Source organism: Mus musculus, chromosome 8 (genome assembly GCF_000001635.26).
Source record: "Mus musculus strain C57BL/6J chromosome 8, GRCm38.p6 C57BL/6J".
NCBI classification, from domain to species: Eukaryota; Metazoa; Chordata; class Mammalia; order Rodentia; family Muridae; genus Mus; species Mus musculus.
In genome coordinates, this window is record NC_000074.6 from 77446955 (window position 1) to 77460439 (window position 13485).

General features: G+C 46.9%; 1 protein-coding gene across 14 annotated transcripts in view; it reads right to left on the reverse strand.

Moving 5' to 3' along the window:
* Positions 1-13485, reverse strand: part of Arhgap10 (Rho GTPase activating protein 10) — a 267634-nt gene that overhangs the window by 196589 nt on the left and 57560 nt on the right. For 8 of the 14 annotated variants that reach the window (XR_001778487.2, XM_017313016.2, XM_017313015.2 and 5 more), the window contains 2 exons: positions 3874-3969; positions 3739-3800 (listed from right to left, as the gene is read on the reverse strand). Coding sequence is in view for 12 of the 14 variants with exons in the window: in XM_017313016.2 (XP_017168505.1) it covers positions 3739-3800; positions 3874-3969 (158 nt within the window). In the remaining 2 variants the exon portion in view is untranslated. Of the gene's footprint in view, positions 1-3738; positions 3801-3873; positions 3970-4166; positions 5136-13485 lie in introns of those variants that run through there. The other 6 variants (NR_156496.1, NM_001363420.1, NM_001363421.1 and 3 more) reach the window with 2 other exon arrangements.

The following is a 13485-nucleotide window of genomic DNA, read 5'->3' on the forward strand; positions in this document are numbered from 1 at the left end:
GGGTGCCTGTGGCTGTCTCTCACTGCTTCTTCCAGCAGCTACCCCTCTTCTCAAATATCACTTTTGAGGGGTAGGTTTTTTGTTTTGGTTTGGTTTGGTTTAAGGGGGGGAGGGTTTGAGTGGTTGATTTTTTTGTTTGTTTGTTTTGGGTTATTTTGTTTTGTTTTCACCCAAGATAGGGTTTCTCCGTGTAGCTCTGGCTATCTTAGAACTCTCTCTGTCAAGCAGGCTGGCCTCAAATTCAGAGATCCACCTGTTTCTGGCTCCCGAGTACTGAGATTAAAGGCATGCAGGACTCTGCAGACACAATCCTATTCTCACATCTGCCTGCACCAGGAACCCAGCCTCATTCCCTCATTCGCCTCAGTCAAAAGCACTGTTAGCTGCCTCCAAAGCCGAAGATTAAATCACAGCCAGCTAACAGTCTCTAGGAACCGAGAAATCTCCATCGGAGTCCAAGACCACATTTCAATCTCTTCCTCTCATCAGTTCACTCCAAGGAATTCAGAAACAGACCATCAAGGCAGAAAGTGGTCACATAGTTTTTCCATAAAAGTCCCAACTCCAGCCCCACTCTGTGGGGAAGACCCGCCAACAGTGCTCTGTGAAACAGCCCTCAACACAGAACCTCTCTGCCGCAGCTCACCTACAGCTCCGCCCGTCTGCTCTCAACTGTAGCACTTTCCTGTCTGCTGGCACACTGGGTGTCCACTCATCACCGCCATGCTAGCATGTCAACTGTGACTGCAGGCACTCTGACGTGTGTCTTCGTGAGAAGACGCATCGTGGCCACGGCTACTCTTATGAAGTTAAGCATTAAGCTGGGGCTAGCTTATCATTCAGAGGTTTAGTTCATCATCATCATGGTAGCGAGCAGCCAGACCGGTACTGGAGCTGAGAGTTCTACATCTTGATCCACCGTCAGCAGAGGTGACTGTGTGTCATACTGGGCATAGCCTGAGCATAGCAGACCTCAAAGCCCGACTCTCCAGTGACACACTTCCTCCAGCAAGGCCACACCTTATAATAGTGCCACTCTCTATGGGCCAAGCATTCAAACACCTGATTCTATGGGAGCCATACATACTCAAGCCACAGCTACCAAGCCCTCGGATTTCAACCAATAAGAACATAAAAGATCAATGACAACTGGCCACATGCTTGGGATCCCAGAAAAGAATGACTAAATGCCAAAGGAAGTTGTGCGCATGCGCGCGCGCACACACACACACACACAAACATACTCCTTATATAATATAAACCAAGATGCTTTATTACCAGCCCACACCCCCATGTCTCCACACAGTGTAGAAAGGTGATGACATGGCACTAACTGTGATCTAATGTCATATTTACTCTTCACTAATAGCTAAGAAATTAGTGACTATAACATTATACAAACACTAGTTGAACCTGTCAGTGCATGCTGGGAAAAGTCCATGTGATCATACTATCTTCACATGCACACCATGAGATTCCAAGTATGCTATGTGTACATGTTCATATGTGTACACACCTGCTGCAGACACACAGAGATGTGTAGAAAGGCCAAAGGTTAACAAGCAGCTGTCCTCCTCAGCAGCTGTCTTCCTCTGTTCCCTTTCTCCACCTTCATTTCTCCTCAGACAGAGCCTCACTGAACCTGGAGCTCGGCTCCTCAGTCAGACTCTCTAGCTGGAAGCCCCAGGATGTCCCTGGCTTCCCTCTCTGGTGCAAGGCTACCTGTGCACACTGCCGCATCCCTAGCCCTGTGCACACTGCCGCATCCCTGGCCCTGTGCACACTGCCGCATCCCTGGCCCTGTGCACACTGCCGCATCCCTGGCCCTGTGCACACTGCCACATCCCTAGCCCTGTGCACACTGCCGCATCCCTGGCCCTGTGCACACTGCCACATCCCTGGCCCTGTGCACACTGCCACATCCCTGGCCCTGTGCACACTGCCACATCCCTGGCCCTGTGCACACTGCCGCATCCCTGGCCCTGTGCACACTGCCGCATCCCTGGCCCTGTGCACACTGCCGCATCCCTGGCCCTGTGCACACTGCCGCATCCCTGGCCCTGTGCACACTGCCGCATCCCTGGCCCTGTGCACACTGCCGCATCCCTGGCCCTGTGCACACTGCCACATCCCTGGCCCTGTGCACTCTGCCGCATCCCTAGCCCTGTGCACACTGCCACATCCCTGGCCCTGTGCACACTGCCGCATCCCTGGCCCTGTGCACACTGCCACATCCCTGGCCCTGTGCACACTGCCACATCCCTGGCCCTGTGCACACTGCCACATCCCTGGCCCTGTGCACACTGCCACATCCCTGGCCCTGTGCACACTGCCGCATCCCTGGCCCTGTGCACACTGCCGCATCCCTGGCCCTGTGCACACTGCCGCATCCCTGGCCCTGTGCACACTGCCGCATCCCTGGCCCTGTGCACACTGCCGCATCCCTGGCCCTGTGCACACTGCCGCATCCCTAGCCTTCTTACATGGGTTGGGGGAAGCCAAACTTGAATCATTATGCTTGTATGGCAGGCACATTACCAAATGAGACATCTTCTCAGCTCCCTCCATGCAATTCTTAACATCTAGAAAATATCTCAGAATGTAGGGCACAGTGCAAATTGTGAGATTTTAGAAAACATGGCTGTTTACTTTGAAAATCAAAATTAATTCCACCCCTAGAATCCTGTCCCAGTGTAAATACAGCTGACAGACACTCAGCTAGGTACCACCCGGGAGATCCAAAGCATGCAGGAAGCTGGCTACACAGTAAGTGGAGAAGCTCAGAGCTCCATCCCCCTACTTCACAAAGTGATCTTGGGCAGACCATGTGGATCAGTTTCTCCATTCATAAAACAGGGTGGAGTAACTCTCTCCTTTATAGACTGACATGCAATCCAAAGACTTGAAGTAAACTGCTGAGAGCAACAGACAGGCATGAGTAACCACGTTAGTAACCACATTCAATATCACCAGCGCTATTGGATCTGAGCCCCCTCACATGTCAACCTAATCTAGGCAGTGTTCACTCTGAAGTATCAAGAACAGTAGTTTACTTCATTGTTTTGAGTGGGATACTGAACTCAGTGTCTTCTGCAAGCTCTAATTATGTTAAAGCAGTGGGGGATAGGCATCAATGAAAATAGTATGTGGAAACCCAGTGGTAATCAGACCAAGAGTCTGTGTAACTGGAAAAGACACACAAACTTACAAGAAAGAAGATCTCTGAAACCCTTGACGCTTCATTGCTGAGTTCACGAGGTATGGAGCAAAGCGCCAGGCCCTCGGAGCACACTTAATGGAGAAGTGGCTCTCCTTAGAACCATGTCACCTCACCTCACTGTAGAGAGGAGCTTCAGGGACATCCAGACCTGAGTTCTGGCCACCCTCACAAGACAAGAAATCCAGACATAAGGCTCAAAAAGCATCCTTCCGCTCTCTCGGTCCTGCCTTCAGCTTTAGGGTAACATACATGCAAGTCAAAGGCTCTTGCTAACACAAAGTACAAGAGCCACCCAGCCTTCGGCTGCATAATGAAGACAGAAACTTCAGCAGAGAGGTCCAGGACCTTGACCAAGAACTCATCACATAACCACCATGGACCCAGAAATCAGAGCTCAGAAAACCCCATCCCCTCAAAGCACTAAATGCATCAAAACTTCTATCAGGCTCAGCTCCACAGCCCAGACTGTCCCCTCATGGAAATCTGGTAATCCATAAATGTACATCCCTGCTACTCACCATGATTTCTCTCTGTTCTTCCAGATTCTTCAGAAAGTTAGAAAATTCCCGTAAGGAGGCATCTGTAAGGAGAAAGGCATGAGTCCATGCTGGGCAAGGCAGAGGGAAGCAAAGCGGACCCCCTGCATTTCTTACCTATGCACCGTTCATCGTCAGTCTCAGCATCGCCGATAAACTCGAACTTGAAGTCTCTGAGCGAGTGAGCGAACTTCCTCTGGGCAGCTGACAGACCTAAAAAGAAAGGCACACTGGTGAAGGCTGAGGACCACCAAAGCTGCATTTCTGCTAGGCTAGGTAGAACAAGAATGGTGCTCCACTAAGAACTCAAAAAGCCACAGCCCACCCCTGAGGCCCTCCATCTGACACATGCCGGTCACCTGTCCTCCCACAGCCCAGCACAGAGAAGCCACCATCCCTCCCCTTCCCACCTCCTGCAGCTGACAGTGTGCATCTTTCCGCACATTCCTCTCTCCTCAATCAGGTCAGAATGTATTCCAAAGATCACAAGACAATCAGGAACACCCATCAGACAGCACTCCTCTAGGTCAGTAAGGTCTGGGCGGCCAGCCGGGGACTTTGAACTGATCACCACCACCACCATCACACCTCAACAATAGAGAAAATGAGAGAGGGGGAGGGAGGGAAGGCGGGAAATCCAGTCCAAGCCAACCAAGGAAACCAGAAAATTCAAATTGAACATGTTCACTGAAAGTAGCACTACAGAGGTAACTTATAATCTTAAAGACTATGATTGAGTCATCGCTTACAAAGCATATTAATAGTAAACAATTCTCCAAAAGAGCTACAGACCCATCGCCTCCATTTTCCATGGCAGGTCATGTATGGGAAATGAACCATGCGGCTTGGTGGAGCACACGTGCTCAGCACGCACAGGGCTCTGCCACGACCACTTCCGAAGGGAAAGCTGACTAATGCTGACTAGGGTAAAAACGCTAAAGACGGCTGAAACTAAGTGCACAGCCACAAAGTAGAAATAACTACTTTATAGCATGAACTTTATTTTTTTTAAAAAATGGGCAAAACATGCATCTCACAAAAGCACAAAAGGAAGTGAAAGGAATTAAAGTGGTCTGCGGCGGCCCATGTGAAGAGGCTCCGCCATCAGCGGTCAGGAAACGGAAAACAAAACCTCAGGAGAGCTGTCACCTAACTGCCAAAGCCGTGAGAAGAAACAAATTCCTCACTGCCCAACTTGGCATGATTATGTCTGCTGTTTGGCCATTTCAAGTAAATTTGATGAACTCCTATGACCCAGAGATCCTGGTAAGTTTCCAAGATAAAACTCTTGCACGTGGATATTTGCAGACGTGCAAGAGAAAACTCTCGGCATGACTCATTCTGTCATAAGAGTTGGGGGAATATCTGCTAACAACAGCCCAAAAAAAAAAAAAAAAAAAAAAAAAAAAAAAAAAAAACCAAAAAACAAAAAAACGTACTATGTAGCCAACAGTGTGACGTGCAGACAACTGAACACAGAGGAACACCTCATGACTGAGAAAGAAGAAGGCTCTTCCTGTAATGCAGAGATGATGGACGGATTTGTCTTCTATTTCATGCCAGCACTTATTTTAAGTATTGGTAGAATGCAGCCTCACTTTTTTTTTGTTGTTTTTGTTTTTTTGTTTTTCGAGACAGGGTTTCTCTGTGTAGCCCTGGCTGTACTGGAACTCACTCTGTAGACCAGGCTGGCCTCGAACTCACAGAGATCCGTCTGCCTCTGCCTCCCGAGTGCTGGGATTAAAGGTGTGCACCACCGCTTTTAACAACTCTGTTATTCATTTTGCAAACGTTCTCAGTCAGAACACACTGGGCCAGACGTGGTGGCGCATGCCTGTATCCCCAGACGTTGTGGCGCATGCCTGTATCCCCAGACGTGGTGGCACGTGCCTGTATCCCCAGCACTTGGGAGATGGGGAAAAGACAGACAAACTGGGCTACAGAGAGACTCCCTCATAACCCACCCCAGCCCTAACAAAGAAGAGCCACACACCCGTCAGTCCAGTCATATTTGTGTGAATGCATTTAAATTGCTAAAAAATGCTCCTTTGAGGGCTGGAGACATCGCTTGGTGGTTAGGAGCACTGCCTGTTCTTCCAAGGGACAAGGGTTCACTTCCCAGTCTCTCACATGGCAGCTCACAACGGTCTGTAACTCCAGTTTCAGAGCCTCCTACAACCCACCCACACATAATCGGGGGCAAAATAGCAATGCGCATAAAATAAGAATAAATAAGTCATTTTTTAAAAAAGTGTTCCTTTGAATCTGGGTATTTGCATTGCTGTACTTGGTGCTGTTACCTTAATGTCCACACTGAACCAAGAAGGAGCAAAGGTCCTTCCTTCATTTAAGGACAGTATGTTGTATGGACAGAAATAAATGTTCTAGAATGACATTTTTAAATAAATTCTTCTCGTTAATTGAAAAGCAAATTAATTTAGGGTGTATTTGCACAGATAATCTGGCACCTCTCTCCCATACATAATACCTTACTATGCTAAGTATTGAGGGTTTTTTTTCTTTTAACATGTAAGAATGTTCCTGTCTCCTTTCCATTCCTGTTGATCTCTTTCTAGTGCCAGGGTTCATGTTTGTATCACATAAGCATGTGACCGCATCACACTGCATTCCTTTAATAATTAATAATCAAATGTGATTGCTTTCCCATTACCTAGTACGTTTTAGCTTTCCTTTTCCTGTTTGAGGTGAGGAAGGGACCCTTAGGCTGATCAGATATCTCAGACATTCACGAAAGTCCCTTCCTGACCCCACTCTAACTTTCAAGACATTTTACATTAGTCCCAGGTCCTTTGCCCAGGTTCTATTTCTCATGGTTTGTGGGCAAGTGGAACCGTGTCACAGACAGAAAAACTAACTGGTAAGGTCAAGCAGATTAAAAACCCTGACAGTTCCATCACTGAGAATGGTAAACATTTGAATCTACTCCCGGCCAGGTTCCTATCCTGAAGCACGTGACCCCGACATCCCACTAAGAGGATCACAACTGGCCATGTGGCATAGGGCCTAAAGCATGCTGATGAGGTATCTAAATGGGCCCTGACTGTCCAGCCAAGGAGCTTCCCTTCCCAGACACCCCTTCCTGCAGGAGGTGTTTACTCTCTGTTCACCCTGGGTAAGTAAGCCTATGCATCCTTTTCCTCCACGAACAAACAGTTTGGACAAGCAAGGGCTGTCTCTCTCACCAAGGACTGCCATTGGGGAAAGCCTTCCTCATACAGAGCCAAGCCTAAGTCTCCTGAACTCTGGACACTCACCCTCCCATGATCCTCCCATGACTCATCCTAGGCCCATAGCCCATTCTCAACTCTTCAGGGTCCCCAGTGTTGTCTGGGTGCCCAGGAGTTTGAGAACCAAAGCCTCGGCCTTGGCCTGCACTGTTTGACACCTGGAGAAGCGCACGGGCTGGGACCCCTATCTCAGCTAGCATTTCGCCTCCCGGAGCAGCATCCTGACAGCCCAGTGAAGAGGCAAACGCAGGCCCCCAGCGCTTCACTGTTGGCGGGTGGCGGCACTGCTGAGAATCATGTGTTGGAGTTTCACCCAGCACTGTTGTTGCTCTGAAATGGTGGACAGTGCTTTTAAGGTTTTCTATACAAAACACCTCCTACCAAGTGTGACAAGTTGAATGTCTTGCTGCTTTTGCTTGCCTGAGGACTCCAAGGCTTCCAGCGGTGAAGTAGACACAGTCGACAGCTCTGACTTGTTCTGACCTTAGATCTCAGCCAGCATTTCCTGAGTACAGCGACAGCTTGTCGCCTAGCAGTCACAGTAAACTAAGATACATACTTTCTATAATCGAATGTCTGCCATTGATTTTTACCAAGAAAGAATATCGACTTTTATCAAGTGCTTCTTGATAAAAGTTCCATTGGTCAGCAATGGAACCCCAACTAAGACATACACACTCAGTACAGATCTGTTCACAGGTTTTCTATTTCTTGATAGTTAAACTGTGAGAACTGCATATGTCCAGATTATCTGCTAACTGTGTCTGTTCAGGTTTCCTCCTTCATGACTTCATCTTGGTAGATGTATGTGTCCAGGAATTTTCATGTTTCTCTCGATTATCAGTTATTGATAGGCACTTGTTCTTAACAATTGCCAAGAAATCCTTACAGCAACCCCCGGCTTACAATAGTGTTTGGAAAGCTCCAGGTTCCAGCACAACAGCCACAGCGTGCCCTTGATGACTTTATTGAGAATAGTGATTCTTTATAGCAGAGCCATCTCGTTAAAGCCATGGAACTTACGAAGCTAGACACTGGTGGAAGCTGATGTAGCGTCTCTCAGAATAGGCTTTTTCAAGAAATACTTAAGTTATAAGTATGGCACCAGTCATGAAATGACTAAATACCCCGTTACAGTTTCTGTTGCTGTGATAAAATACTGACCTAAAACGACTTGAGGAAGAAGTTTATAGTTCATCTTGAAGAAAATTCAGGGCAAGAACCTGGAGGCAGAACTGAAGCAGAGGTCATGGAGTATTGCTGCTTTCTGGGCTTGCAGTCCATGGTTGCTCAGCATGCTTTCACATAACGCAGAAGCACCTGCCAGAGGTGGGACTCCCTACAGTGGACCAGGTACCCCCTTGTCAGTGATCAAGAAATGAGCCGGAGACACGGCCACAGGCCAATACAATGGAGGCAATGCCTTAATTGAGGTTTGCTCTTCCTAGAGGTCTAGGTTGAGTCAAGTTGAAAAAAACTAACTGGCACATACCTCTAAACTCCAACTTCTACTCTCAACTTCTGGAGCCCCTGTAAGATAAGTGAAGTTCCAACATCCTGAACTTGAAAAGAAAGTGAACAAAGAATGCATGCGCTCTCAGTGTGCGGCTAGGTTATGTCAACTTGATGCAAGTTAGACACCAGAGAGGAAGAAACGTCAATTAAGAAACACCTCTGTAAGATAGTACTTCAGGCGAGCTGGTAGGGCATTTTCTTAGTAAGTGATTGATGGAAGAACACCCAGCCTATTGTGGGTAGTGCCACCCCTCAGCTGATGGTCCTGGGTTCTATGAAAAAGCAGGTTGAGTAAGCCATGGTAAGCAAGCCAGTAAGCAGTACCCCTTTCATGGTTTCTGCATCAGCTCCTGCCTCCAGGTGCCTGCTTGAGTTCCTGTCCTAACTTCCTCTGCTGGTGAACAATGATATGGAAATGTGAGCCAAATAACCCTATCTCCCCAAATTGTTTTATCCATAGTGTTTCACCACACCAACAGAAACCCTAACTAGGATACTCAGTAAAATATATAAATTTTAGAAATTATATTGGGTTCCAACACCCTTTGTTAAGTAGAGAAATTGCACCTAGAAGCTTGCACTCCATGGCATAAAGGCCTAAATAACTAGATTGTCAATTATGCAAAGGTCTGCCAAGAAATCTGCCAACAAGGGAAGTACACATTCAACCCAGAATCTAAAGTCACCGATGATTTATTTATAGAAGAACAAGGCTCAGATTCTAAGAACTCAATATCTTCATGCCAGGTTCTTGCCAAGGAAATAATGCTGATGTTAATCCACGTAACTTGGAAGTAAAACAAAATTCTTCTAGGACTATGGACTGGCCTCAAACATTCTTTCAAGTTTTCCCATTTGACAGTACCAGCAGCAGCACCTTACACTGTAGCTACAAGTAAGTAAATAACTCATTTTGCAAGCTTTAAAAAAAGAAAATGGCACAAGCGTCCTTACGAGCCCCAGCGCATTCCTAAGCTGCTCTAAGCTGGTCTAGGCCTGAAGGCCACCATCAGAGACAGCGCTAGGAACAGCTCATGGGCCAACAGTATCTGGTGACATCGAGCGGAAAGTGTTCCAGACCTTAACTTCCTAAACCTGACCAATGTGGGTCATCTCTGTACTAAGTTCTTATTCCCAGAATAAGCAGTATCTGAAGTCAAAGGAATGATGGGAAATGACAAGCTGATAAAGTACAGAGAAATCAGCTGAATGTATAGGGGAATACATGTCCCAAAACAAATACATATACCTGACAGAGAAGCCTTAAAACCTAACAGCCTTATTTATAATAGCCAGAAGCTGGAAAGAACCCAGATGGCCCTCAACAGAGGAATGGATACAGAAAATGTGGTACATTTACACAATGGAGTACTACTCAGCTATTAAAAACAATGAATTTATGAAATTCCTAGGCAAATGGATGGACCTGGAGGGCATCATCCTGAGTGAGGTAACTCAATCACAAAAGAACTCACATGATATGTACTCACTGATAAGTGGATATTAGCCCAGAAACTTAGAATACCCAAGATATAAGATACAATTTGCGAAACACATGAAGCTCGGAAGAACAAAGATCAAGGTATGGACACTTTGCCCCTTCTTGGAATTGGGAGCAAGGCACCCATGGAAGGAGCTACGGAGACAGAGTTTGGAGCTGAAATGAAAGGATGGACCATCTAGAGGCTGCCATACCCAGAGATCCATCCCATAATCAGCCTCCAAACGCTGACACCATTGCATACACTAGCAAGATTTTGCTGAAAGGACCCTGATATAGCTGTCTCATGTGAGACTATGCCGGGGCCTAGCAAACACAGAAGTGGATGCCCACAGTCAGCTATTGGATGGATCACAGGGCCCCCAATGGAGGAGCTGAAGGAAGTACCCAGGGAGCTGGGGGGGATCTGCAACCCTATAGGTGGAACAACAATATGAACTAACCAGTACCCCCCCAGAGCTCGTGTCTCTAGCTGCATATGTATCAGAAGATGGCCTGCTCAGCCATCAGTGGAAAGAGAGGCCCATTGGTCATGCAGACTTTATATGCCTCAGTACAGGGGAACGCCAGGGCCAAGAGGTGAGAGTGGGTGTGAGAGGGTATGGGGGACTTTTGGGATAGCATTGGAAATGTAAATGAAATAAATACCCAATAATAATAACAATAATAATAATAACTAACATACCACTTACAAAGCAATCCACTAGCTATAAACACCCTTTGGCAGTCCCACTAGAAAGTCTACACTCAATAGCACCATCCAATCTCCCCTAAGCCACGTGCCATCCACATGCATTATACCCACTGCTCAGAGGTAAGGATCGACTGTGACCAGTGCTGAGTACAAACAGCACCTGACCACTGGTTCTTTTGTTTAAAAAGTTCTAGTAAAAACAGCAAGAGCGCACATGCATGATACACACAAAGATAAAACAGATAACCTGTATTGATGACCACAAATGTAGTGGGCACACTATCTATCTATCTATCTATCTATCTATCTATCTATCTATCTATCTATCTATCTATCTATCTACCTACCTACCTACCTACCTACCTACCTACCTATCTATCTATCTATCTATCTATCTATGCCAACACGTATTATCATTCCATTCACAGAGCTCATAAATCTGCTTGGACAACTGGAAAACCAGTGAGTTAAGCCGATGGTTTTGAGAGGGCTAAAATCAAGGTGCACGAAGGACACTTTCTAAAGGTTCAAGGGTTCCAGCTTCTAGAGGGTGGCCACATTCCCCATGGCCATAAACTGCACCCCTCTTGACCTGTTTTCACTGCTGCTCTAGGACTCCTTAAGAACGACTGGAACTGTGTTTGGCCTTGGACAGTCCAGAATCATCTCCTCGTTCTCAGGATCCATAATTTAGTCTCCTCTGCAAAGTCTTCCCTCAGAATCCTATTCAGTTTCCAAGGGTCAAGATGAGTCATCACTGGAAGACCCTCATACTGCAAGGTGCTCCACTGTGTGTTATCAGTTCAGTTAGCACAGTTCTGGGTGTTACTATGCACACACAACCCATTAGACAGATTCTCACCAACTTGCTCAAAATCATACAGCCAGGGGAAGTGACAGGCATAAAGGCTTACAGTGGAGGAGGCTGAAAAGCTTGCTCCACTGGTGGCTGCGTCCCAGAGAGGACCGTGATGAGGTTACCTGCTTGCCCAATCCAAAACACCTGGCACATCTTCTCTTGACTGCCCAAGGAACAAAGGCATCACACTGGGTGACCAAATCAATGTCACACACCCATTCTAGGGGAACTCCAACAGGAATTCAGGCCTGTTCTTTCTCAGGCATGTCAGAACTGTTTGTGGTTTTGGCATAATTTCTGGAGGAGCAGGATGGCAGGAACAGGCACTCCTGAGTGTAAAAACAACAACCCAACAAAGAGCAACAGAGCAAGGCAGCCAGGGCCTAGCATTCAAGTATTTGCACGTCTGCCTGAAGAATCAATGTGTTTGGCGGTAAAGAGACATGGTCAGGTTTTGGGGGGCAAATGCGTGGGCCAATTCATTCCCTCCTCCTCTTTTATTTGCTCACCATAAACAAAGATGGCTGACAGGCCGCAAGCATTTATTATGGCAAGACTGCTTGATGAAAATTAGCTTTACGTGGCCTCTCTAGAGTAGTACTAAATATAGGCTTTGAAAGCTGGGGTCCCACAAAGTTGTTCAATAGTTCTTATTTTCGTTAAAGTTCTCATTTGACTCTCTCACATGGGCTGGTTCTCTATTACACTTCTGATAACCATGGCCTCACAAATGCCTAAAAGCATTTGGATTTTCAAGTCCAGGCCTACCTTAAAAGATCTGGGGGTAGAAACTTGATCTCAGCGGCAACATAATTTAATCAGCTACTTTATCACAGGAGAGAAAAATCAAAGACAGAACAAACTGGAGGCAGTTAGCTTCTGAAAGGGAGACAGCCATTCAGACGCACTGGCTTCACCTCAGACTGACTCAAGAGGTCAGGGATCTGGGGCAAGGGCCAGGCTTCGCCATTTACAGATTTACCTTTTGTGGGAGTGTGTTGAGACGGGGTGTCTCCATGTCGTCTTGGCTGTCCTGGAACTCCCTGTATAGCCCTGGCTGGCCTTGAACTCACTCCTACCTCAGTCTCCTGGGAGCTGGATTGAAGGTATATGCCATCAATGCTCAACCCCAGCTTTTACAGATTTCTCCACTCCCATCAATGGGGTAGTGCTGCCCACTTCCCTAGCAAGTCTTCTTCCCTCGGGCAAGCCTCTCTGAAATGCTCTCACAGATGTGCCCTCCTGGGCACATCGCAAACCTGTCAAACTGATGATCAGGATTAACCATCACAATGAAGAAACACAATTAGCTAGAAATTTATGTCAGACACTGCTCCCAAACGGTTGGAGCATAATAACCACGTGACGTTCATTTTGCATGCCCCCTGGGCCACTCAAGTGTGGATGACAAGTGACAAGTGCACGTGTTAGTTTCACTGATCCTCACCATACCCCATTAGGTAAGGTCAAAGGGAGAAGAGCAAGACGGCTAGGCAATGGAGCACACCTTTAATCCCAGCACTCAGGAGATAGAGGCAGGCAGATCTCAGAGTTCCAGTGCAGCCTGCTCTACAAAATGAGTTCCAGGACAGCCAGGGCTACACAGAGAAACCCTGTCTAGAAAAATCCCAAAGGAGTCGGGGGTTGGGGAGCACAGGTGGGCATGGCCGGGAGCATTATGGGAAACTAAAAATGTGGGTGAAACCCAGGGATCAGCTAGCAGAGGATCCACGGTATACAGCCTCAGCACAAACACTGCTCAGGCCACACTCAGCCTCCAGACCCATTTATTACAATGTCATATAAAAAGAATATGAAGATTACAAATACCTTGATTATATGAAAACTAGAAAAGAGGTACAAAGTAGCAATATTAGCAAGAAAGAAACATTTTCCAAGAGTCACACTGAGG